The 25,129-nt window shown below is 39.8% G+C and overlaps 1 protein-coding gene across 8 annotated transcripts in view; it reads right to left on the bottom strand.

The window, feature by feature from the left end:
* The window catches only part of LOC149524143 (uncharacterized), a 148,395-nt gene that overhangs the window by 107,911 nt on the left and 15,355 nt on the right, over positions 1-25,129 (bottom strand). For 4 of the 8 annotated variants that reach the window (XR_016349792.1, XR_016349789.1, XM_089779118.1 and 1 more), the window contains one exon: positions 17,989-18,101. Coding sequence is in view for 3 of the 8 variants with exons in the window: in XM_089779118.1 (XP_089635244.1) it covers positions 17,989-18,101 (113 nt within the window). In the remaining 5 variants the exon portion in view is untranslated. Of the gene's footprint in view, positions 1-17,308; positions 17,887-17,988; positions 18,102-20,227; positions 20,326-25,129 lie in introns of those variants that run through there. The other 4 variants (XR_016349788.1, XM_089779117.1, XR_016349790.1 and 1 more) reach the window with 3 other exon arrangements.

Genomic DNA, 25,129 nt, shown 5'->3' with positions numbered 1-25,129 from the left:
CTGGCAGGCTTGCACCTGGCACGGGCACCGTAGCCAGCCCGTGCCCCTTTAAGGGGTCCGGGGCCGGGAGGGGGGCATAGAGTTTCCCTGGTGTTGGCCAGAGTGGCCACCAGGGAAACCTGGGGAGGGCTAGCCTCCCACTAGTTCGAACTAAAGGGCTACACAGCCCTTAGTTCGAACTAGCTAGTTCGAACTAGGCGTTAGTCCTCGTAAAATGAGGTTTACCTAGTTCGAACTAAGCGCTCCGCTAGTTCGATTCAAATTCGAACTAGCAGAGCGCTAGTGTAGCACCTATTAAAGTTAGTTCGAACTAACGTCCGTTAGTTCGAACTAACTTTGTAGTGTAGACATACCCTTAGGTACTTGAAAACTGATGTCATGTCCCCTCTCAGTCTTCTCTTTTCTAAATTAAACAAGCCCAATTCTTTCAAGTCTTCCCTCATAGCTCATGTTCTTTTGAACTTTAATCATTCTTTTCTGGACCTTCTCCAATTTCTCCACATCTTTCTTGAAATGTAGTGCCCAGAACTGGACACAATACTCTAGTTGAGGTCTAATCAGCGCAGACTAGAGAGGAAGAATGACTTCTAGTGTCTCTCTCACAACACTCCTGTTAATGAATCCCAGAATCATGTTTGCTTTTTTTGCAACAGCGGCACACTGTTGACTCATACTTAGCATGTGGTCCACTATGACTCCTAGATTACTTTCTGCCATACTCCTTCCTAGATAGTTGCTTCCCATTCTGTATGTGTGAAACTGATTGTTCCTTCCTAAGTGGAGTACTTTGCATTTGTCCGTATTAAACTTCATCCTATTTACCTCAGACCATTTCCCTAGTTTGTCCAAATCATTTTGAATTATGACCCTATCTTCCAAAGCAGTTGTAATCAACCAGCTTGATATCATCTGCAAACTTAATACACGTACTTTCTATGCCAATATCTAAATCGTAGATGAAAATATTAAACAGAACTGGTCCCAAGACAGACCTCTGTGGAACCCTGCTTGTTATGCCCTTCCAGTATGTTTGTTAACCATTAATAACTACTCTCTGAGAACAGTTATCCAGCCAGTTATGTACCCACCTTATAGTAGCCCCATCTAAGTGGTATTTGCCTAGTTTATTGATGAGAAGGTCATGCAAGATCTTATCAAATGCCTTACTAAAGTCTAGGTATACCACACCACTGCTTCTCCCTTATCCACAAGACTTATTATCCCATCAAAGAAAGCTATCAGATTGGTTTGACATGCTTTGTTCTTTACAAATCCATGCTGGCTGTTACCTATTACCTTATTTTCTTCCAGATGTTTGCAGATGAATTCCTTAATTACTTGCTCCATTATATTTCCTGGCACAGAAGTTAAACTGACAGGTCTGTAGTTTCCTGGGTTGTTCTTATTTCCTATATTTGCCCTTTTCTAGTATTCTGGAATCTTTCCTGTCTTCCATGATTTTCCAAAGATGATAGCTAAGGGCTCAGATATCTCCTCTATCAGCTCCTTGAGTATTCTTGGATGCATTTCACCAGGCCCTGGTGACTTGCAAACATCTAACTTTTCTAAGTGATTTTGAACTTCTTTTTATCTTCTAAACCTTCCCCATTTCCACTAGAATTCACTATGTTAGACATTCCTTCATCATCAGACTTCTTGGTGAAGACCGAAACAAAGAAGTCAGTAAGCACCTTTGCCATTTCCAGGTTTCCGGTTATTGTTTCTCCTTCAGTGAGCAGTGGGCCTACTCTGCTGTTGGTCTTCCTCTTGCTTCTAATATATTTATAGAATGTTTTCTTGTTACCGTCTCTTGCTAGTTTGAGCTCATTTTATGCCTTTGCCTTTCTAATCGTGCCCCTGCATTCCTGTATTGTTTGTCTATATTCATCCTTTGTAATTTGTCCTAGTTTCCGCTTTTTATAGGTCTTTTTTATTTTGACATCATACAAGATCTCGTGGTTAAGCCAAGGTGGTCTTTTGCCAGGCTTTCTACCTTTCCTATGCAGCAGAATAGCTTGCTTTTGGGCCCTTAACAATGTCCCTTTGAAAAACTGTCAACTCCCTTCAGTTGTTTTTCCTCTTGCTTCCCATGGGACCTTACCTACCAGCTCTCTGAGTTTACCAAAATGTGCCTTCCTGAAATCCATTGTCTCTATTTTGCTGTTCTCCCATCTACCATTCCTTAGAATCATGAACTCTATGATTTCATGATCACTTTCCCCAAGCTGCCTTCACTTTTAAATTTTCAATCAGTTTCTCCCTATTTGTTAAAATCAAATCTAGAACAGCTCCCCCCACCCAAAGAGCTTTTTCAACCTTCTGAAATAAAAAATTGTCTTCAGTGCAGTCCAAAAACTTGTTGGATAGTCTGTGCTCTGCTGTGTTAGTTTCCCAACACACACACACACAAATATATATATATATATATATATTTATAAAGCCTTCTCTCCAGCCTTCTGTCCTTGCTACCGCGTCAGCACATGGAATCACTGGCCAACTTTGAATGCTGCAGTTCAGGTAACAAATATTACTGGAGAACTGCCACCGTTCTAGACAATTTATTCTTTATATGCCCTATGAGCATCATACATTTGTCTTGATGACCTGCCCTTATTCTTTTCTGTATGCTCAGATAAGAACCTCTGCCTCCAACTAAGAGAATGGTAGCCAATCTTTATCTAGCTGAGGATCTCCCAAAATATTAAACCCCTTCTATACAGGACTAAATTCTTAGACTTTACTTAGGCAAAACTTCTATTGACTTCTATTGTCCTCAATTACTATAGAAACACCCTTATCCATTACCGTAATGATACAATATGCCTATGCATTTTTTAAGCTTCAGAGGGATAGCCGAAAAAACTTAAAGAACAACAAATAGTCTAGTAGGCATGTAGATGTTATTATGAGCTTTTGTGGGCACAACCCACTTCTTCAGATTGCCATTATTCTAGTGATGTCTACTCCAACAGCTTTTTCAAATACACAGAATCTATTTTAATATATCAACAGGTTTAGTGAATCATTGCTATTCATGAGCATCTCCTATAACTAAGATAGATGACAGCAGAAGAATTCATGAATTCAGCTAGGAACTTCACTATGCTGAGTTAGTTTGTGTGTGAACTGCTTGGCTAGTGCAGTGATAGGTGCTATAGGAAACCCGGTGAGATATAGAGAAATACAAGTAAAGTGGGAAACATCACAGTTAAGGTCTAATCTGATGAAGTGGGTTTTACCCATGAAAGCTCATGACCTTATACATTTGCTATTCTCTAAGGCTACGTCTAGACTACGGGGGTTTTCTGGTATACCGGGACAGATCCAGGGGATGCATCTGCTCTTCTGCTTTTTTTTGTGGAAGAGCAGACACACTCTTTCAGAAGCCCTGTCTTTCTTCTTCCATGAAAAAGAAGGGCTTTTCTGAAAGAGGAGGATTTTCTGAAATTTGGCCCAGTGTAGACGGGCCAAATTTCGGAAAAGCCTCTTGCAAAAAAATTATCGGAAAAAGATACTCAAATTGCGGAGTGCATTTTGCGTACATTTTCCCAATAGATCATTGTAGTCTAGACACAGCCTAAGATGCCACAGGACCTCTCATTGTTTTTACAGTTAGGGTTCATCTACACAGCAGTAGAAATAACATAGTCCATGTCTACCCTATAAGCAGTTATTTTGACAATGTCAAAATAATGTCGAGCTGGAGGACTTCTTACACTGACTCCTGTAACCCTCATTTTACAAGAAGTAAGGGAAGTCAGAGGAAGAGTGTTCTCTCAGACTTCCTACTGTGTAGACAGTGTCAAAAGCCAAAATAAGCTATTTTGACTTAAGCTACTCAATTGGTGTAATTCAAGTTGCATAGCTTATTTTGGCTTTAGCCATGCTGTGCAGATGTGCCCTTTCAGACCAACACGGCTACCCCTTTGAAAGTTAAGGACTGTGTTCTACTTGTCATATTTCTTAGGCTCTTGCTTAGTAAACCTTGGCCTCTGTGTTGCAGTATTCATATATATCTGTTTCATAAATAATGTCCCCCTAGCCCAAATCTATATCCTTTGGATGGAAGGCTGAAACAGCTTTGTTCTAAGAAGAGGAATCACAAATTGCCCTGCTTCTGTGCAATAATTTGTTACCAGGTATAGGCACCATAATTTTAAGCCCTTATTAGGAGGGAAGCTACTGTCTATATAGGATGCAGCAAACTTTTATACTAGATCAGATCCATGGTCAATTAAGTCCAATATCCAGCATCAGATGCCTCAGGAAAAAATGCAAGAAACTCCTCAATTGGCAAATGTGGAATGATCTGCCTCCTAGGCCCTAATACATAGAGATTGTCTGAATCATTAGGCATTTATCCCATCCAAAAGCTCATTTAAGCATTAGCTATTATAAATCTGGATATTCTTGTTATTCATATAGACATCCAGTTCTTTGAATCTTCAATAAATCCAGGGCTTCAACAATATCATGTAGAGTTCCACTGCCTAATTATGTTTTAGGTTAAAAAATATTTCCTTTAATCATTTTTGAATATTCCACCTTTCATCTTCACAGATTCTCCTCTTGTTCTTATGTTATGAGCATGAGGAAGAACAGAAGTCCTTAATCTACTTTTCCAGTACCATCTAGTATTGTGTATACTTCATGATCCCCTCTCTTATTTATCTCCTATCAAAGAGGGAAAAAATCCCAAGCTTTTCAATCTTCTATGCCCTTAATAATTCTCATAACCCTTTTCTGAAACCCTTGAATTCTGCAAGATACTTTTGAGATGGTGCTGTCAATACCAGGGAGCTTGACAGGATTGCCAGCCTCCTGGCCAAGGTAAAGGGAAGGCTTGGTTCCATTCTTTCAGAAGGATTGAGCCTGGGGCAACTAGCCTTCAGCACCACCGGAAGCGCAATTCACTGAAGTTTCCTTCCCAGGCAGCCTTCAGAATTGCCCAGTGTGCACTGCCCAACACTGTGGCAGCTCTGGGCAGTAGCAGCAGCTGGGATCTGTGGATACTTTTGAATCTCCAGGCGCCCAGGCAATTGCCCCCCTTTACCTCCTGTTGGTGGGAGTACGAGGGTATGTCTACACAGCAAATGGCTTCTGTAGATGCTACTGAAGTTAACTGCTATTTCAAAATTAGTTTGAAATAATGGAGGGCTTATTTCAAAAATGGTAAACCTCATTCTATGAGGAATAACACCAATTTTGAAATTGCTATTTCGAAATAAGTGCTGTATAGACACTTATTTCGAAATAGGGGGCCTCCAGCCCTTCTCAGAGTTCCCAGGTGGCCACTCTGGCCACAACAGGGAAAACTCTTCTACTCCCCATGCTCCCCATAGCCCTTAAAGGGGTAGAATCTGTTTGGCCACAGTGTCTGTGCCAGCTCCAGGCCTGCCAGCCCAGAGCCAGCAGTCGCTGCCCCTGATCCAGTTGCCTCAACATGAGCGAGGCAGCCAGTGCCCGCCAGCCCTCTACCGCTCCACAGGAGCAGTCTTCCAGCTCCCAGAAGCCCAAAAGAGGCCAGAAAAGGTGAGAGCCTTCCTGGTCCAGTGCAGAGGTCATGGACCATCCCACGTTAATGTCCAGGAAGTGGCCCTGATGGTCAGACACAGCCTGCAGGATGAAGGATCCCACAGGCTGCAGGTTGAAGAAGAAGTATCCCTCCCAGTTGATGTACATAAGAACATAAGACTGGCAGTACTGGGTCAGACCAAGTGTCCATCTTGCCCAGTAGCCTGTCTGCCAACAGTGGCCAACATCAGATGCCCCAGAGAGTGTGGACCGAAGACAATGATCAAGTGCTTTGTCTTCTGCCATCCTTCTCCAGCCTCTGAAAAACAGAGGCCAGGGACACTATTTCTATCCACTGGCTAATAGCTTTTTATGGACCTAACCTCCATGAAATTATCTAGCTTCTCTTTAAACTCTGTTATAGTCCTAGCCTTCACAGCCTCCTCTGGCAAGGAGTTCCACAGGGTGACTACACACTGAAAGAAGGATGTACAGGGAGTCCTGATGTTCCGGGGCACGGATGGGGTGGTGTGTCCCATTGATTGCCCCCATGCAGTTGGGGAAGCCCTGGGTGCCAAACCCCTCGATCACCACATCCACATCAGTGAGGTGGATGACTCTGCAGAGGAGCACTCTGTTGATGGCCTTGACCACCTGCAGAGGGACACACAAAACCCAGAGTCACTGGGGTGCCAGGGTGGCTGACAGTACTCCTTCCCCGCCACTGCCCTGTGCCCCCACTCCCCAGGAGCGACCCCCCCCCTACAATCCTGGCCACCAAAGGCAGTCTGAAGTGTGGGTAGGACAGCACAAACCCTCCCGGTGAGGGGGACTTGCACCACGTCCTCCCCTTTTCCGTAGGCCAGCCCATCCCCTCCTTGCACCCGCCCTCCTAGCACAGAGGTGTGGCCAGAGATTGTCATACCTGCCTGAGCATGGCTCCGATGGTGGAACTCCCCACACTGAACTGGTTCCCCATGGATTGGTAGCTATCCGGCGTGGAAAACTTCCAGAGGGCGATGGCCACACGCTTCTGGAGGGGAATGGCAGGCCTCATGTGCATGTCCCGTCACCACAGAGCAGGGGCAAGTCACTCACAGAGTTCCATAAAGGTGACCTTCATCCTAAAGTTCGGGGTCCATTGTTCTTCTCCCCAGTGCTCCAGGATGATGTGGTCCCACCAGTCACTGCTGGTGTCCAGACGCCATATGCGGCGGGGCATGCTTGCATCCAGGAGCTGCAGCTGCTCCTCCATGTACCCCAGGAGGGTCCGGATGACAGCATGGGTGTTGGGCTACAGCAGATGCTGTGAGGCAACTTGCAGAAAGTGCAGCCAGGCATGCAGCAACACATCCAAAAGAAGCACCAGAGTGCCCAGGGGCAGCTCCGCCTCCATGGTGCAGAGAGCTGCGGTGTCCTGAGTGAGGGCAACCAGAGCACACAGAGAAAAAAAATGCTTTGCTGCCCCTCAGTGAGGTAGTCAAGCAAGCAGGAAAACCTGAGAACCAGCTGACCAGGAGGGTCCCTTTAAGCACAAGCCTCAGATAGCCTTAGGCAGCAGCCACACAAAGTAACTCCTGACCTGATGTCCTGCTGGAACCAATTTCAGCTGCCCTTAAATGCGATTCAACGTCCAATCAGTGTGGACATGCTATTTTGAAATAGCAAAACACTATTTCGAAATGAATTGTGTGTGTAGGCATGTTATTTCGAAATATGATATTGAGAAATAACGCTGTAGTGTAGACGTACCCCAATACACAGCATGTCACTTAAGGGCAAACTGATGATTTATATATTGGCATAATATTTTCCATATTAATTTCATCCCAGACCTTATGCTTCCTAACATTTGTTTTCCTTTTGAACCACAGCGGCACAGTTAGGACTGATCTGTGTACAATGATACCAAGTCTTTCCATAGTTAATATTGTGAATTTAGTTGCCTGTAGTTTGTATGAATAGGTTAAATTTCCCCCCAAATGTGCATTACTTTCTATTTATCAAAGATAAATAATAGCCTTTATGAAATATGAAAGCAACTTTATTTCAGAGGAAGATTAAATCCAGGAGTCTGATTTTACAACTTTAAAATCAGATAACTTACATGGAAGATGGCAACTTGAAAATATTAAATTTGAACAAAGCAAACAAAGTCAGAATTTGACCTGATTCACCTTAGGCAGTTACATTCTTTGTCTATTTCTAATGAGTTGATACTATGGAATTAAGCAAGACTGCACAAGGTGATGCATCCAGGAACAAGAAGCATGAACACAGGTAGCAAAATAATGCTGAGCTGATACTATTCTCAAATTCAGAATATATGTAGTCCATAGGAATAGGGTGAACTCAAATTATTTAAAGTGATACTGCCGTATTCCTACACACTATGGTATTAACATTTCAATTTATTTTCACTATCAAATGCAAGCAGTGAAACAATAAAAGAGCTTAAGAGTAGTAGAAGAGAGAAAATGGCAGTGGGGAAGAGAGAGACTACACAATGAGTTACTGAGTACTGGAAGACGACATAAAAGCGATATGGAGAAAAAGTCTCAGAGGGGTAGCTGCGTTAGTGTGTAACTTTAAAAAAAAACAAAAAAAACCAATGGTCCTGTAGCACCTTAGACATCACCAAAAAACTAGATAGTATCATGAGCTTTCGTGGGTATAAATCATTTCTTCAGAAGACAAAAATGGAGCAAGAGGCACAGAGGTTCAAATAAAAAGCAGAAAAAGAGGGGAGAGGAGGGAAAAAAACCTGTCAATTAAAGTGCCCATGCTAAATGAGGCTAATAGAATGGGCTGTAAGTGCCCAATACTTAGCTTTTGATGTCATTTGGGGGTTGAAATTCATCCAATTCATCCATCCAATTCATGTCTTTGTTCAATTCTTGGATGAATGTGTCAAATTTGAATGTGAAGGCCTGTTCCACAGACTCTCTACCTAGCTGGTTCCTGAAATTACTTTGTAAGAGAATAGCCATATTTAGATCCATTAGTGAGTGCCAGGGTGAGTTAAATAGTCCCCCAACAAGTTTCTGTATGTTACCATTTCAAATATCTGATTTGTGTCCATTAATCCTTTGTCCTAGAGACTGTCCAGTTTGGCCAATATATATGGCAGAGGGGCATTGCTGGCACAGATCACATTGGTGGATGTGCAGTTATATGAGACTCTGATGTTGTGGCTTATATGGTTAGGTCTTGTAATGTCGCCGCTTGTGTAGATGTGTGGACAGAGTTGGCACCAGAGTTGATTGCAGGGGTGGGTTCCTGGGTGAATATGTTTGAGGTGTGATGTACAGTATCAATCTGTATTACAAAAACAAAACAAAAAAACCCTGTTCTAGCAACTTTTCAGGTAAAGGGAGTAAGTCAGATCTTCCTACTTATCCATAGATTAGTGAACCATTTTCCCTCAAATCTTTTGTCTGTCTGGAAATGTAACAAACATTATCATCAAAGCAGCTGGAAATTGACAAGGCACAGCTTTTGTTCCCAGTCAGCTCAAAAGTTTTGTCAGTTTCAAGTTGCTGCAGCATCAGTGCTGGCTAACCTCTGCATTTATGCAGAGGAGGAGGAAGTGAAGATACATCTATTCTGGGGGGGGGGGGGGAAGGATCACACAAGCAGGGAGAGGAAAAAAGAAACAAAGAAAAAAGGTGTTTTAAATGACAGCTAGATAGAATGAATGTGTGAGCACGCAGTGTGGAGATAAGCAAAAACAAAAATATTTAAAAGTCAAAGTACAGACTAAAGTGCTAAAGACAGATGAGGAACATATATGCAGCACAATACATCAAAAGAAAAAAAAACAAATGGACAAGAAAACACAAGAAAGAGAAGAAAACAAAAATGATGGATTAAAATAGAGAGATGCAAAGGAAAACAGAATAATAAAAATCCATTGCTTGAATTGAATTGTTGTAGGTTTTGAAAGCTTATATTTCTTTTCAATTATTAATTGTGGACTTGATGTATTAGACCAACATTTTTCACATCTCTAAAAAGCACTTTTAACTTGGAGGTTTGACTATCTGGTCACCAAAATGGAAAAATCTATAAAATTAGGTGAACATTATTGATCTTTCTATATACTGTTGTGTAAATATAATTGCAATTTCCTCAGTCAATATCACAATATCAGTGCAATGTCAATGCAAGTCATTTTAAGAATTGATCTAAAATAGGGAGTGTGGCTCTCCTGATGCACATGTAATTGACACATAATTCACCCCCTGTGAAAATAGCCTAAAACCAGGTACACATTTCCCCTTAACAGGTTGTTTGTATATATCATTGGAGGAGATGCAACTGTTGCTGCCATTTCAGACGTCTATGTATATTAACCCTTTAAAGTGTTTCTTCTAAGTTATGAAGAAACTGTATATCCTTGCTGTTTAACATTTCCCTCTCCGCCATTTTTCAATTAAAAAAATTCTCTCCCCTTTTGTGCACATATCCAATATTATTTGACCTTTGTTGACCATAGGCCCCCTCCAAGGAGTCCTTCCTTCCTACAATATTGTCTGTTTTAAGTGAAACTATATTTTTGTTTTCTTTAGGGATAAATAAGCTGCTGCAGCAGAACACATGTAGCTACTTATGCCCACCAGCAAGAGCCTATGACCGTAGCTAGGTCTTTTTTCCTTTTTTTTTTCTTTCAGAATTATTGCTAGCAAAATAAACCTTGAGAACTGCTAAGTGAAACTTAGTTCCTTCCAAGTATGTTTCACAAAATAAGAGAATATGGAGTGGCAACATTAATTTGCAGTATGTCAAAAACTGGCATTTGTCAACAACATTGGACTTCTGACAAACGTGAGCAGATTTATAGCAGTGTCAATTTGCTAAATCAAATGAACACATTGTGGTCTGATGTCCTCCTTAGTTGGACTTCACATTTTGTTGATGTGGCTCTTTATGATTTAATCCTATGATAATAAAGGTAGCCAGTAATAGATTTGTGATCATAGAAGAAAATATAGTATAAGAGAGAAGGAAAAGAATAGAAGAAGGTGTAAGCAAACTAGAATAAGAGAAAACAAAATGCTGCAGAGTTTGGGAAAAATTACCAAGGAGAATGCCTGGAGAGAGGGGAGTTTCTCAGTCTGAGAAATAGCTGTATTCCTTTCAGGATTTAATTAATCTAAATCTTGCATGTAGCAAAACCAGTAAAAAAATGCTCAAGGTTCATTCTTCCTTGTGCCAATTTCATAAATATGGGAGTGAAAAAAAACAATTTGCTTGAAATAAAAAAATTAACACAAATCTTCACATAATCCTCAGATGTAATCCATACCATTACTTCTGGTTTTGGTCAGGACTAGAAGCATAAATGCCAGAACACCCCAAAATTTTACAGATACACACCATGGACCACATTCACCCATGGATGCAAAAGGAATATTAGGGAATCTGAAAGTACAGATTATTTTCCAGAAGTTGTGGTAGTTATTCCAAACTTATGCAACATAATATTTAATTGCAAGTTGAAGAAAATATCAAGTGTTTTACTAGAACTTGTTTTTGCTCTATGGAAACTACTACAGATGGGCTTTATGACCTACCTAGAGAAAAAAATTGCATAAATATAGCTTTCAGATCATGGCTCAATTAATTTTTAAATATCTAACAAATACAGCATTGCTTTGGACTGTATTGTTTCTCAATTATTTTGCTTTCTTTAAATAATTTACATAGCAAGGAGTCTATTATACTACCAATGCATACCAGTGTATTGCTCACTTTAGGGAGGTTTCCCAATGAAACAACTCCATGTCAGGAAAGAAAGTTCCTTGTATGAACCAACATTTCAAAATACAGGCACAGAGTATAATGAGTAGCCAAGATTATTTTTTTAAAAAAATTGGCGTGATCAGGCCCGGCCTTTGGGCAAGGCGTGCTGTCAGGGCCCTGTGCGTCCCAGCTCCTGGCCCTGCCCACCTTACTGGGAGCCATATGGCTCAGCATGCTGCCTTAGGCCCCGCACACTCTTTGGCCGGGCCTTGGCCTTGGCCTGACTTTGAGTGTGTAGCTGCTCCCATCAACTTAATGAAGGTACTGAGTGTTCAGCACATTTTTAAAAAAATGTCAGTTAGGTGCCTAACTTATTATTAGAAGTGCTGGAACACTTTGCATAATGAGTGTGCTGACAGCCAATGAACCAAATTGTAAAGCCTGGATATAATGGAAACCACTTCAAGCCCGGAAGTGTGGCAACACCCCTCATTCCAGCACCTATGCTTTAAAGGCTTAAAGTCAAGCTCCTATTTTTGAAATTCTTGAGTGCTATATTAATGTATCAAGGTTCATAGGATGCAAAATTTTAAAAAATGAGGTGCCATTGTCCCATTGAAATATCCACTAGTTTCAGTGAACATTTTGTAGTCATTAAATTTGAGATGGGAATATTTGATGAGTCTCTTTTTGGCACATGAAACTTTCCTGAAATGGGAAATATGCTGATATACATCATTCCAAGATGTATCCATATGCAATTCTATTTATTTTCTCAGAGGGTATGTCTAAACTACCACCCTAGTTCGAACTAGGGTGGTTAATGTAGGCAACCGAATTTGCAAATGAAGCCCGAGAATTGAATTTCCCGGGCTTCATTTACATCTTGCTGGGTGCCACCATATTTAAATGTCCGCTAGTTTGGACTCCGTGCCCGCGGCTACACGCGGCACGGACTAGGTAGTTCGGATTAGGCTTCCTATTCCGAACTACCGTTACTCCTCGTGGAACATTTAAAAATGGCGGCGCCCGGTAAGATGCAAATGAAGCCCGGGAAATTCAAATCCCGGGCTTCATTTGCAACTTCGGTTGCCTACATTAACCACCCTAGTTTGAACTAGGGTGGTAGTGTAGACATACCCATAGTTATTAGAAGCACTGGCAGACTTACACTGATGTGGCTAGCACTTCAGTTTTATTTGTATCAATGACTTTTCCCATTTTTTGTAAGAGATTATGGAATTGCTGATTGTCCTCTTAGAAGCTTTGAGCACAGTCATGGAATTTATGGCTAGAAGGGACCACTAGATCTACACTGACTTCCTGAACATCACAGGCCACCGAGCCACAAGCAGTGATAACAAGTAATCTCTATCCCACAAATCATCAGTCTTTGCTCTCAAAAAGTCTTCATTAAAATGTACTGACAGATTATTCATTGAGGGTGACTTTGCAGTAACTTTGTCTCTCAGATAGTTGTCTTCAGGTAGTTGTGAAAGAAAAAAAGACGAGTTCTTCTCTCTCTCTCTCATGTATTTTACATTACAAATGAGCTCCAAGCAGCCTCAGTCTAGAAATAACCATATGTATTTTAAAGGTTGTCATCCTACATGTTCTCACAGCTACAAGCAAGGTAAATTATTGACAGGAAAAAAAATGAGAAGCAATAGAGTAACAACAATGTACTGTATTGTTATTCTGCTGATGTTTAAAATGCATCAGTCCATAATCACAAAAGTAATGCATGCTCAAAACATCTACTCCACTTCAGAATCTAACTATCAGTGTTTTCCATAGAGGAAAATTTTGTCCAAATACTGTGTTTCCCACAACTTCCAATTAAACATCAGGTTACATTAGAATACCTAAAAACTTGTAGGAAAATAGTATATGCTTTCAGATTATCTCTGGTGTGCATTGTGAAGGTGGCAGATAAGGTCCTCTTTACAATAGTATGGCCACAAAACACAAGACAAGGTTAAAAAATGGTGCATTTACCATCAAAATCTTGATCAGAATAGTGTAGATTATTGCCCCTTTGAAGGTGGTTTGTTTTGTTGTGTTACAATGTTCTTTTCTTGTAAGATGTCTCATGGAATGTGTTAAATTGACAGCCCTAAGGAATAAAGTTCCTTGTCTAGACCTCATGTGCAATGCACCTGCACATAAGCAAGTGATTAAAGTTAAACATGTGCAATGTTTTTCTGAACAGGACTGGACAAGCATATCTTTAAAATATTTGCTGAAATGATGCCACACTGAGCAGGCACGGTGTGGCACAGAGGCAGTAGTATTACAAGCTTCAAAACCTGAAATTCACATATTCCCTTATGTCACACCACAGTTCAAAATGCGAACCCAGAAGGGGTGGGGAATCCCATTAACTTAATGAGAATATCCCTATTTACAGACATCCCTGGAGTGATGAATTCCTAGCCCATGTTTCCAAAGGCAAAAGGCTTCTGCTATCAACTGCTGAACTATTTAGTTCTTAAAAATATATATATTTATGGTGCTAATCTGAGAAACTTGAATACTCTGATACTCATCTGCTACCCTGCCACACATTTAACAGTTACTGATATCACTGTGAATTTTCAGCTAATGCTGGCAATGATTTAACTAAGAATTACTAGGATTGCTACATATGTACATGTAGATATAAGCCTTTCATGTAAGCTTCAGAGAGGCCTTGCCACCGATGTCTCACTCCTGCCATAGTTTCACTTAACTTCTGACATTAGTTGCTCTCAGATCTGACCCTGCAATCTCACCACTGCCAGAGGCAGCTCTCACTCTGCTGTTTCCACCTTTGTTTTCCTGCTCACTGTTTTTTATCATCATTTCTCCTGCAGATTTCCATTTCACCCACTGCTGGTGCATCTAATAACATTTTCCACTAATGGGTCACTCAAGGTGTTCTTAGATCCTTTAAAGCAGAGTGCATACTACAGAATCTTTACATGTTTAATGTACAAACACTTTGTTTCTCACCCTAGTGGGTCTTAAAATGTAAAACAAAACAAAATCTAGTTTATACTGACTGGGCCAAGTTCTGCTCATTTACATGGCTATTCCATATAAATATATTCACATAACAGATGGGACAGACAATTGTCTACGTAGCTTCTTTGGTGTTACCATATCTGTCTTAACACTAGCCACAGCCTTGAGAAATAAAAAGCATTTTTAAAACCCTGCCTTTCACATGGTATAGTCAAACAACATTTCTGAGTAGTAGAGGTTGCTAAAAAAATTATAGCAAATTTGCAACTTAGGAGGGGACACAAACAGTGTTCCCTTTAAGATGAGTGCTTGGCTGGCCACTCAGGAGAGATATAGGTGCCGCCCAGCTGTTTAGCAGAGCGCCCATACCCAGCAGAATATATTTCTAATGGTGGTGCACATAGCACATGTCTTTGTGTACATAACATTTATTGCACTCATGGATGGAAAACAATTAGAAGGAACATTGGACACACAGGATTTCACCAAAATCCAGACTGGGATTAGTTTAAATTCCACAAATGTATTAGTTAGGGGGAGTCTAAAGCATAAAGGTAACATGGGAAATTATTTTTGCAGTATTCCTGACAGCATACTGTAGTCTCAAGGTAGGGCATAATTATTCCAGTGGATGACTCTTCTCTAACAAACCAAATAAAGCCAATAATAAAGAGCACTGGAAGTTAAAAAATTATAGAACGGAAGATGAACATGTGCTTGAATGAAACAACTAAAACAGCAACTTCAGTTTATTAATTGGCCACTATTTTTTCAAAGAGATATTTACAGAATTAATCAATGAAGGAAGCTGGTCAAAGAATAAATGATGAACTAGACTGACCACAGCAATCAATGGAAAAAGGAAAATATGAGTGCTTAATGATGTTCATTTAGAGAAAACTGAAGAGAGTACATAATTCATAGTACTTAGTCAAACCAAAGCTAAATGAAAGGCAAAGCAAAAACTGTGCCCTGAATTGATTTCAGTGACAGCATGATTTCAAAAGGGTTGCAGAGTTTTAGCTTTGTCATTAGTCTGAGCTGTGCTTTGGCAACATTTAAGAAATACAAGGGAATCTGCTTAATTGAGACACCCTAAAGGGCAGCCTAATCTTCTGATTAAGAAAAAAATGTTTGGAAAATTTTGCTGTTCTCCTTTATCCTAATAAAGTTCCCTTTTCAGTGTTTGTCAGGAAAAGTGGTTTTCTTCTCTGTTTATCATGGTCACAGAGACATACCCACCAATTTTGTGAACCATCCACACATCCCCCATCACCAACAGTTTCCTCTGGGCGCCAGCTCTCATTCTGTCAGTAAGAAGGAAAAATACAGGATGGATTGCATGTGCCTGGAGCTGGCAGAGACTTCCTACCATTGATCCCAGTGTAGCTTCATGAAGAACTATCTGATTGATGAGAATATGTGGGAAGGAAGAGAAAGACTGAGAAGGGTTTGAATTGGAAACATATTTAAGAGGAAAGGAAACTGTGCTACCTGTCATTTGAGTACCCACGTTATATATAATTTGTCCTCAGTATGTTGGTATAATTTCCTTGCATATTCATCCTTAGCATCCTAAGGTGAGAAGGGAAAGAGGGTGGTAGTACTTGCTGACATTCTGGAAAGTACTTTTGCCCACTTCAACAGAATATATTACACTGTTTATGGATTTAGTAGAAAATATTATTGAAATATCTATAGTTTAGAAAATATGTATCATCCACTGAAATACTCAATGTGCTTAATTTGAATGTTTTACATTTTAAAATAAACATACTAGTTTACTCTATTTTTAAAAAAATCACTAATTATATGTGAGTAGAATTTTTTACACAATAATGGAAAATTTATGGAAATTAATTTCCATAAACATGTTGCACCATGAGACAGTTCTTTTCAGATTGCTGTTTAGCCAATCTGAACATAGCTGAGGTCATATCTACTTCAAGGGGAAAACAAATACTGGAATTAAAAAAAACAAACAAAAAAACCAGCCTCGTGTTGGACCAACAGACTTGAAGTTTGCATCTTCACCTGACTAGATATGAAATTGCAGCCAGAGAATGGTAAGAAAGATGATGAGGTCAGAAATATATTCTCAGTGCAATTTAGTTCAGTTAAGCAGAATAGAGGAAAAAATACTTTATGAACTGCTGCTGTTCAGTTTTTGTTGAGAGATGATTAGCTTTCAGAACTCTTGGAAACCAAGACGCAGTTTCTGAAAGTATTATTGTTCATGTTGTATAGTAATTATTTTTTGTTATTTTAAACAGCTGCAGCCTGAAGCCTACACAATACAAATTACACTTGTGTTTGGGGTAGATTTATAATTGTTAGCCCTCATAACAGTTTCTTAGTATAAATGATTTTGTGTTACGTGCAGTTGTAACTTTACCTATGGCATCTGCTGTAAAACCATTACCATTCCCTTTAGTGTCTCTCTTTTCAGCTTTTTTGTTTTGCAGTGTCTTGAGGAAATATCACCTTTGAATTCAGCTACATCTGTTCAGGGTTAAGACTTCAGAGTTTGTTGAAGAATATTTTTTGATATCTCTCAAGGCACTTCTACACAGCAGACCTAAAGTTGAATTAAGCTACGCAACTTCAGCTACGTCAATTGCGTAGCTGAAGTCAAAATAGATTAATTTGGCTTTTGGCGCTGTCTACATGGCAAGAAGTTGAAGGATGAACACTCTTCTTTCGACTTCCCTTACTCCTCGTGAAATGAGGATTATCATGAGTCAGAGTAAGAAGTTATTTCAAAATAAAGGCTTGTATTGTAGACATGCACTATGTTATTTTGGAATAATGTCAGTCACTTCGAAATAACGCTGCTGTGTAGATGTATCCTCAGAGTGTATTCTAAACATTTAGACTTTTGTATGTTGGGAGATCAAATCAAACCTTTGTAAGAGTTTCACAAGGTTTCTTAAAATGTTGGTGATTGGTTTAAAAATCTGGGATGAATAATACTATGGGTGTTTTGACACATGATCATCATGTGTATAGAGCAGAATTCAAGATAATTTATCCCAAATTTGAGCCAAGTTCAAGCCTTGCTTTTATTTGCTTTTTCACTCTTCAAAATATTGATGCCATCCAGCCAACAAGAAGATATAGCATGAGAACTAAATGATCAACCACAAAAGGCAAGAAATTGTTAAAGCAGGGAGTCTATAAACAACTAATTTGAAAAGTTATTCCAACAAACTCTTCAGCAAATACATGAGAAGAAATTTGGGATTACCAAAAGAGGCAAAATTCACAACCAATATTATACATAATGAAGAATTCAGGCAATTCTACCTTTAATTTTTGAAAGTTTCACACCTTGCCCTAACTTGTGCTTTATTCACAGTTCCTACAAAATTGTACAAATTTTCTATACAGTTTTAATAAAATTGATCTTCCATGCATTATACAACTCGTCCTTGCATTGAAATTGGGCAAGAAGTCATTTTCATCTTAAAAAGTGACACTAATGCTTCTCATATGCCCCACTGGTTTATGAGATTTTTCAGAAATTGTGTAAAATAGTGTCTATTAAAGGACGGTTCATTCAAAATAAACTTCATTCTCTTGAGCTTGCAATAAGCTCTGTGCAGGCAGGTCCCTCCGTTCCTGCCAGAGAGGAGTGCACAGTAAACTCAAAGCTTAGGACCTTTTGTCATAAGATATTTAAAAACACTAGGGGGCTGCACCCTGCTTGCTACTCTCACTTACCTCCTCCTCTCTGGCCATGAAAGAGAAAGCAGCCAGAGAGCCTTTTGATTCTGATGACATGATGATGTCATTCTGTTGTCTGGCAGGAACATTCTGTTGTCCAGCAGGAAAAACTTTTGAGAGAGAGAGAGAGAGAGAGAGAGAGAGAGAGATTAGAGTTCAAATATATTTGGAACAATATTTAGAGAGGCATTGTCTACTGGTTAGAGGGAAGGTCTGAAAACAACTGTAACAACTCCTAAATTCTAACTACAGCTCTGCCGCTACTTGCTGTCTGGCCATGGAAAACAATCTCCCGCTCTCAGTTTCCCTCTCTCCAAAATTGGGATACTACTTTTCTGCTTCACAGGGATGTTGTGAGAACAAATTACATTTGCACACAGTTTTCTGAAGATATGATTTACTCACTATTCCAATGCTATTGTCACTCACCTTAATAAAACAGTGTTATGATTAATCTAGTGGAAATGTTAGAAGCTATATAAGAAAAAAAATCTTGGTTTTGGAGTTTTGAAATATTTTGACACCATAGGTCTGATTTTTGTTTTAAAGAACTTTCATAACGTAGTGGTTCTCTCACTTGTCTAAGTTCCTATTTTCTTGAAGCAAAACCCACAATTTGCTATGGGGAAAAAAATGAACCTTCTTACTTGTGAAGCTTCACCAGCAAAAGCCATTTGCTATTTTGAAAAATTGGGAAAAATGCCAAAATTTGTCATTTTCAATTTATGTCTGAAACTTTTCATATAGCTCTAGAAATTAAAAACATTATTCTCAATCTTCCATATCTTTTGTGCACTGGGAATAAGAGTTTCATGGCCTTCATTTCCTGATGCTTTTTTATTAATGCCACTTTTTAGTATAGAAATAAAACATAAATCACATTTTATCAACTAATAGGAGTTATATCTGAAGTTAAGCTGCACCACAGATTGCTGCAGTATAGCTTTAAAACGGAGCACAAACTTGGGTTCAAGAAGTTTAAAGTGTGATTTTGATTTATATTTTAATTCACATATATTATATTTTAGTGGTGTAAAACAAAGGAAATGGCAAACATAGTAAAGTTCACATCCAGATCAATACATTTATTTTGTGCCTGAGAATAAACAGTAGCTAGAATTTATGTGACCTGAAACACTTCATGTTTGGGGGGGAAAAAAAAGAACTGTTTAACTATTTGAAAGTCTGTTATCTACACAACCACATTATACCCACATTCTGCAGTCCTAATTCACTTCTGTCACAGGGAAAATGCCCATTGATTTCAAATCAAGTGTTTTCCCCTGAGTAAAACCTGCAGCATTTGACCTTTGCTATAAAATGCTAAGTATTTACCTCCTCAGCAAAGAAATGTTTACATCTTTTTGCAAAATGCTGAGTGTTGGTAGATGATATAAAATGTTAATGAGTGGATCATGGCATATAGTTTCCCATAGGCTATGAGCATGGGACAGAAACCCCCATCTAAGACAAAGCTTCTTAGAAGGTAATAATTATTCATCTGCAACCCATAGGGAAAGTGTGCAGAGTGCACCATACCTTTGGATGACTAACTTGCTGTTATTACTGTGGCTACCTACTCTGGCCAAATAATGCAAAAAAGAGGAAAGGGTCACACACCGTTCCTTCCCCTTTGGAATGGCTGGCTTTGTTCTCTTTCTCCTCTCCTCTCCACTCACCCACCTTATGCAGGGCAGGCAAAGTAGGGGTAAAGTGATGTGTCCACTCACACTTTATGCAACAGGCAGGGACAATTTAGCCCTATAAGGCACACAGCTCCCTCTGCTGTGATCCTAGCATGAAGCACTAGTTTAATCGTGCTTCCTTCGAGTTAGCACATGCAGAACTGAAGTGTTGACATCACGGCCTAAAGAAATGGACTAACCTAGAGGTCCTGTGGCATTTACAGTTCTACTGTAGCAGACTGGGAGAATGACCCTGTTATGCAGCAAAGCTGTAATTTTAAAATATCTATATAGATTTTAGTGACAGAAATGTAGCCGTGTTAGTCTGGTGTAGCTGCCAGTAGGGGTAATGGAAGGAAACAGAACATCTCTCTCTTCCCCTTTGGGAGGTGGCAGTTTTTAGGGGTGGTGATGGAGAAAAACGAGGGCAGGAACTATTATGGGATATTTCCTCTGCCTTGCTGGGGATAGGAGAGTCTTCTGGCCCACTGTCTGCTTCTTCCCCTTCTAGCTTCTCATAGCTCTGAGATCTCCCCCATCCTATTCAGTACCTCAACAGGAAAGAAAAAGAGGGCAGGAGCTGACAGCAAGTAATTTTGTTGGGAATCTCAGCCACTGATTCCATCCATCTTGACAGCAGGCCAAAAAGCTGGAGATACACAAATGGTAATTGAGAAGTCAGGAAACACTTGAAAAAGCTTTGATCTAGGGTCAGAAGCAAGCACTTAGATAGCTCCAGTGCACTTCAAGTCTAGCAACATGACCTAGTATCAGGATACCTCCATAGCTATTGACAATCAACAAAATATTATCTCATTGGACATAAAGCCTTACAAATATAAAGGAGACACTTTATCATCTATATTTCAGAGCAGTTGATTGGAGTTAGCCTCTTTCATAATTTAGATCAAGATATCTTTTAATATACTTGTAATACAATAGTGCTAATATGGCATTTTCCTTAGCCGTATAACATGGCTCTTTAATAAAAATCTTGTATGCAGTTTCACTCTGGCCAAGTAATAAAACAAGGCACTCATCCTGTTACCCTATTAATCTCGCTAATAGTTATAGCTAGAAAGTAGAATTAATTGCACACAGTGGCTTTGAATTGAATGAGATTTCAATTATAGTCATGAGAATGAAATACCATGTTTGCTTTCTTTAGCAATTTATTCCATGTCAACATCACCACAACCACATCTATCCATGTGTGGCAAGTTTTAAAAACTGGATTTAGTTGGAAGACCACATAAAACTGAACTACCAAGCAAAATTTGCCTGCACTATACCCATAAGGGTAGAGCTCCATTTAAATCAATAGTGCTATTCTGACATTACATTACAGGTTGAACCTCAGTGCTCTGGGAGTCTCTGGTCTGGCAACATCCGTGGGTGATGTAGCTGGACCAGAGAGCCCCAGCAACTGAGGTTGCGAATAGCTGGGAGCAGAGCTGGCTAGTGGGGCCAGCAGGGCAAAAGAGCTCATGGGGCAGCATAGCCCAGCTGCTGGCGGAGCCACTGGAGCTGCAAAGCTGGTGGGGTAGGAAAGCCAACACAGAACAAAGTCAGCGTGGCAGCCAGTAGGACTGCCAGGGACAGCAAGGTTTCTGAAGCCACTGGAGCTCATGTGGCTGTGGAGTCCACAGCTGGTGGAGCAATGAAGCCCAGTGGGGTGACCATAGAACCCATGGAGCTGGCAGGTCTGCAGAGCTGGTGGGGCTAGGGGTAGCAGAGCCTAGTGGCTGGGGAGACACCAGCAGGGAAGCAGTTGGATCTCCCCTGGTCCAGCAAACTCCCTTGTCCGGCACCAGTGAGGGTGTGAGGGTGCTGGACCAGGGAGGTCCAACCTGTACTTTAAATAAGAGCAGAGTTTGGCCCCATAAGTATGATTACTGGAATAGGCGAATATTTAACAAACAAAAAGAGAGTCAGAATTAATGGGAAGTTTGTCAAATAATTTGCCATAAGTGATGTGACCAACTATAATAATGACACAGGATAATTCTATACAGATGTGAGGCCCGATTTCTATTCTCAGCTCTCACATTGCCTTTATATTTATCATAAGTGCTACATAGGTTGGAAGAAATGGGTAGCTCTTGCCCAGGGTTTAAAATTTAGTATTCTTTAAAAACACAAACACAGATTTTCTGCTTCAAACTCTTTTTTCATTTTAGTGGTTTTAACATGGCTGTTTGTCACCTTGCATATTACAGTTTGCAGAAGAAGCTAATTTAATGATTTAACAGGATTGACTGTGTATTTGGCATATTTCAACTAGGAAGCAATAGATATAATTATGCTTTAAAATACTATGCAAAATTTATTGCAGAGTCTTCTACAAAAGTGTTCCCCAGCTTGGTAACTGAATTCCAACTAATTAATAATGAGAGAGAAATGTCCTCATACCAGAGCAGGAAGCTGTAACTAACTATACCTAGATGGACCCCAGCAACAGCACAGCACCTTATTGAAATCAGCTATTACATTACTACTTTACAGATTGTGTTCATTTTTCTTAATTTTTACTATTCTAATATAACAATTATTTTTCATAATGAATAGCATACCACCTTCCACTATTAACTCTGTGTGTGTCTACACAGCACCCTAAACTCAAAATAAGATATGCAATTTGTGAATTTGCATAGTGCAAATTGCGTATCTTATCTCAAATCGATTTCCGTATGCACGCTGCCGTGGGGAGAGAAGATTATCCCAGCCCAGATGAGAAGCACCTCTCGATGGCTGCTGCAGCTCCAATGGGTGCAGCTGGGGGAGGAGTGCATGTCTCCTGGCTGGGGCAGGTCAAGGTTTGTCTGCCTCCTGTGCTCCCTAGCCAGAATGAGGAATGCCGCAAACTGAGCACTTTCTCTTCACTCACTGATGAAGGGAAACAGCCAGCAATGTCCCTGTATGAATCTGGTGGGGAAGCTTCAGCCCCCTCTAAAAAGCACGATGGGGTGAGAGGCTCAGGGTTAAGGTAGTCCCAGATGGGTGAGGGTGCACCACAGTTAGCTTTTTCTACCTAGTCATTCTCTCTCTTTTTTTGGTGTGGTTTTATGAGAAGCAATCCCATTACAGGCACATCCTATTTTCCTGACTCAACCAAACCCTTATCTTTCTTTAAATGATGGTAGGAGGAATCTGCATACTAAATTTGGGGGTCCTAGTTGTTACCATTGAGGAGGAGTTCTTGATCAAACAAGCTCTTTCAAATAGGAGTTCATTATGAGAACAACATACATTGATAAAATGAAGTATTATTAATTCAATTTTATTTAACTTAACAGTGAAAAGTCGCAGAAAAATAGTGACTTGAATTTTAGTAATTTATTTGAAGAAATTAATGGGAGAACCATATAACGGACATAACAGTAGAGATTCTTATACCCAAGAGAGCAATTACAGACCTATTACACCATCTGCCTTCCTAGATTCGACAGTCAAGTTTGTATCATACATAGAAAAGCAGAATTTAGGATTTTAAAGTAAAAAAAAAAACTCAAAATATAGTTTGTTTGTTCAAGCTCACTGACCATTTACAAAACAATAGTAAATAGGAGGGAGAAGGAAGCAGAATATTCATGACTCTCATATTTTTGTCTTGTATATTTGACTTTTGGTAAGCAAAAGGGGATTGTTTAAATGTCAATTAATTCATTGTTGTGCACTGTAGATAAACTTCAGAAGGCCAAAAGGAGAGCAAAGTGAAATTAGAGTTTGTCTTTACAGATATATGCTACCCCCTGGAGGCCCCTGTTGACCAATGTATTTGAGCATGTGGCTAATTTTACCTGAAAAGTCCCTTGAAGTCAAGTCATATATATTGATTCCATGGGTGCTTTGGGACTGAGGCAGCCATGGAAAAAAAATAGAAGGTGCTTAGCACCCACTAGCAGCCTACTCACAGGAACATGAGAGTGGACATACCAGGCCAAAAGATCCAACTAGCTCAGTATTCTATCTTCCAACAGTGAAAATGCCAGGTAGCACCCACAGCATGTCTTGCCTGTTGGTAGCTCTGCTGATCATCCCCTTCCTCCTCCTCCCAGTATCTCCTACTCCCAATATCTCCATAGCATGCAGGAAACACTGGGGCAGAGGAGGAACAGGCTTGGGGTGCAACTTGGTGGAGTAGTGGCAGGGCCTATGGCTGAGTATAATTGAGCATGGACAGACAAGGGAAAAAGCTGGCATCTAAGAGTCAATAGGATGAGTTATTGAGTATGTGTTGAAATGTTCACCATCTTAAATTATATATAAAATTATTACTTGAATCAATAGGTAAAATACTTGATTTTCTTTTAATGTTGATTTGTAGGGTCAAATTCACATAAAATTAGATGACCAACCAATAATTAACACTGAAAACATTTTTAAATTAATGGATTAAAATTAGGCAAGTGTTTTCAGATCCTGGGAGTACGGTTGAAATAAAAATACAATCTAATTTCCATTGCCCACAAAAACAGGTATTAAATACACACAGACTAACATTTCTTTACATTTTGACATTACTTTATTTGATGATAAACTTTCAAAGATAAACTTCAACTAATGTATGAACTACCATAGAATCCCAGGTGAAAAATCACTTGACTGAAATTCACATTCTGCTGAGGTTACAGGCAGCTTATGAACTCATTTTCATTAATTTATGAGAAAAATTGATCTGAAAACAGGGTGTCAGCAGAATAAAGCTTACAAAGCATGGTTTTGTTGATATACAACTGAAAGAACAAACCAAAAATGTCAAAATAAGGCATAAGTAATAGAAGATCTAGGTAGGCTAGAAAACATTTGGGAACATAAAGGGTTTAATCAAGTGATCACTCACTTAGGTTAGGCTATGTTTACACTGAGAGATAAGGTTGAATTTATTAAGATCGACTTTTTAGCACCCGATTTTGTAAAGTCAAAGATGCATGTCTCCACAGTGTACAAGAATTTAATATTGTTTGAAGTAGCACGTCCCCAGTAGGGTAGCTACCATCAACTTTGAGAGCGATGCACTGTGAGTAGCTATTCCACAGTTCCTGCACCCCTTTCCATTCTGGGTTATGCTCCTATTCCTGCCCTTTTTTCCCTTGTTTATCTGCACAGACACCATAGCAGTGTAGGTATGGAACCCATTGTGGATCCCACTGAGCAAAGCATTAGGACAATTATATTAACCATGGTGCATCTAGTGCTGAAGTATGTCCAGGGCATATCCAGGGTCCACTGGAACAAAGATGAATCTTTTCTGCAAAGCACTAGAGTTAAGTGACTGGCAAATGCCACCAGCATTCGATTCACTGATGCAAGTGCCCTACCACACCAACATGGTAACTCTACCTCCATAAGAGGGGTAAGGCTTATGTTGGCATAGTTAGGGTGATGCCATCTGTGTAGAAATTATTCCTTACATTGTCTGTCTTGTCAATTTCATGGCAGAAGCTATGTAA

Source organism: Pelodiscus sinensis, chromosome 6, assembly GCF_052426305.1.
Source record: "Pelodiscus sinensis isolate ZL-2025 chromosome 6, ASM5242630v1, whole genome shotgun sequence".
NCBI classification, from domain to species: Eukaryota; Metazoa; Chordata; order Testudines; family Trionychidae; genus Pelodiscus; species Pelodiscus sinensis.
Note: the sequence above shows the minus strand (reverse complement) of the source record. Positions and strands in the feature narration are given on the sequence as shown.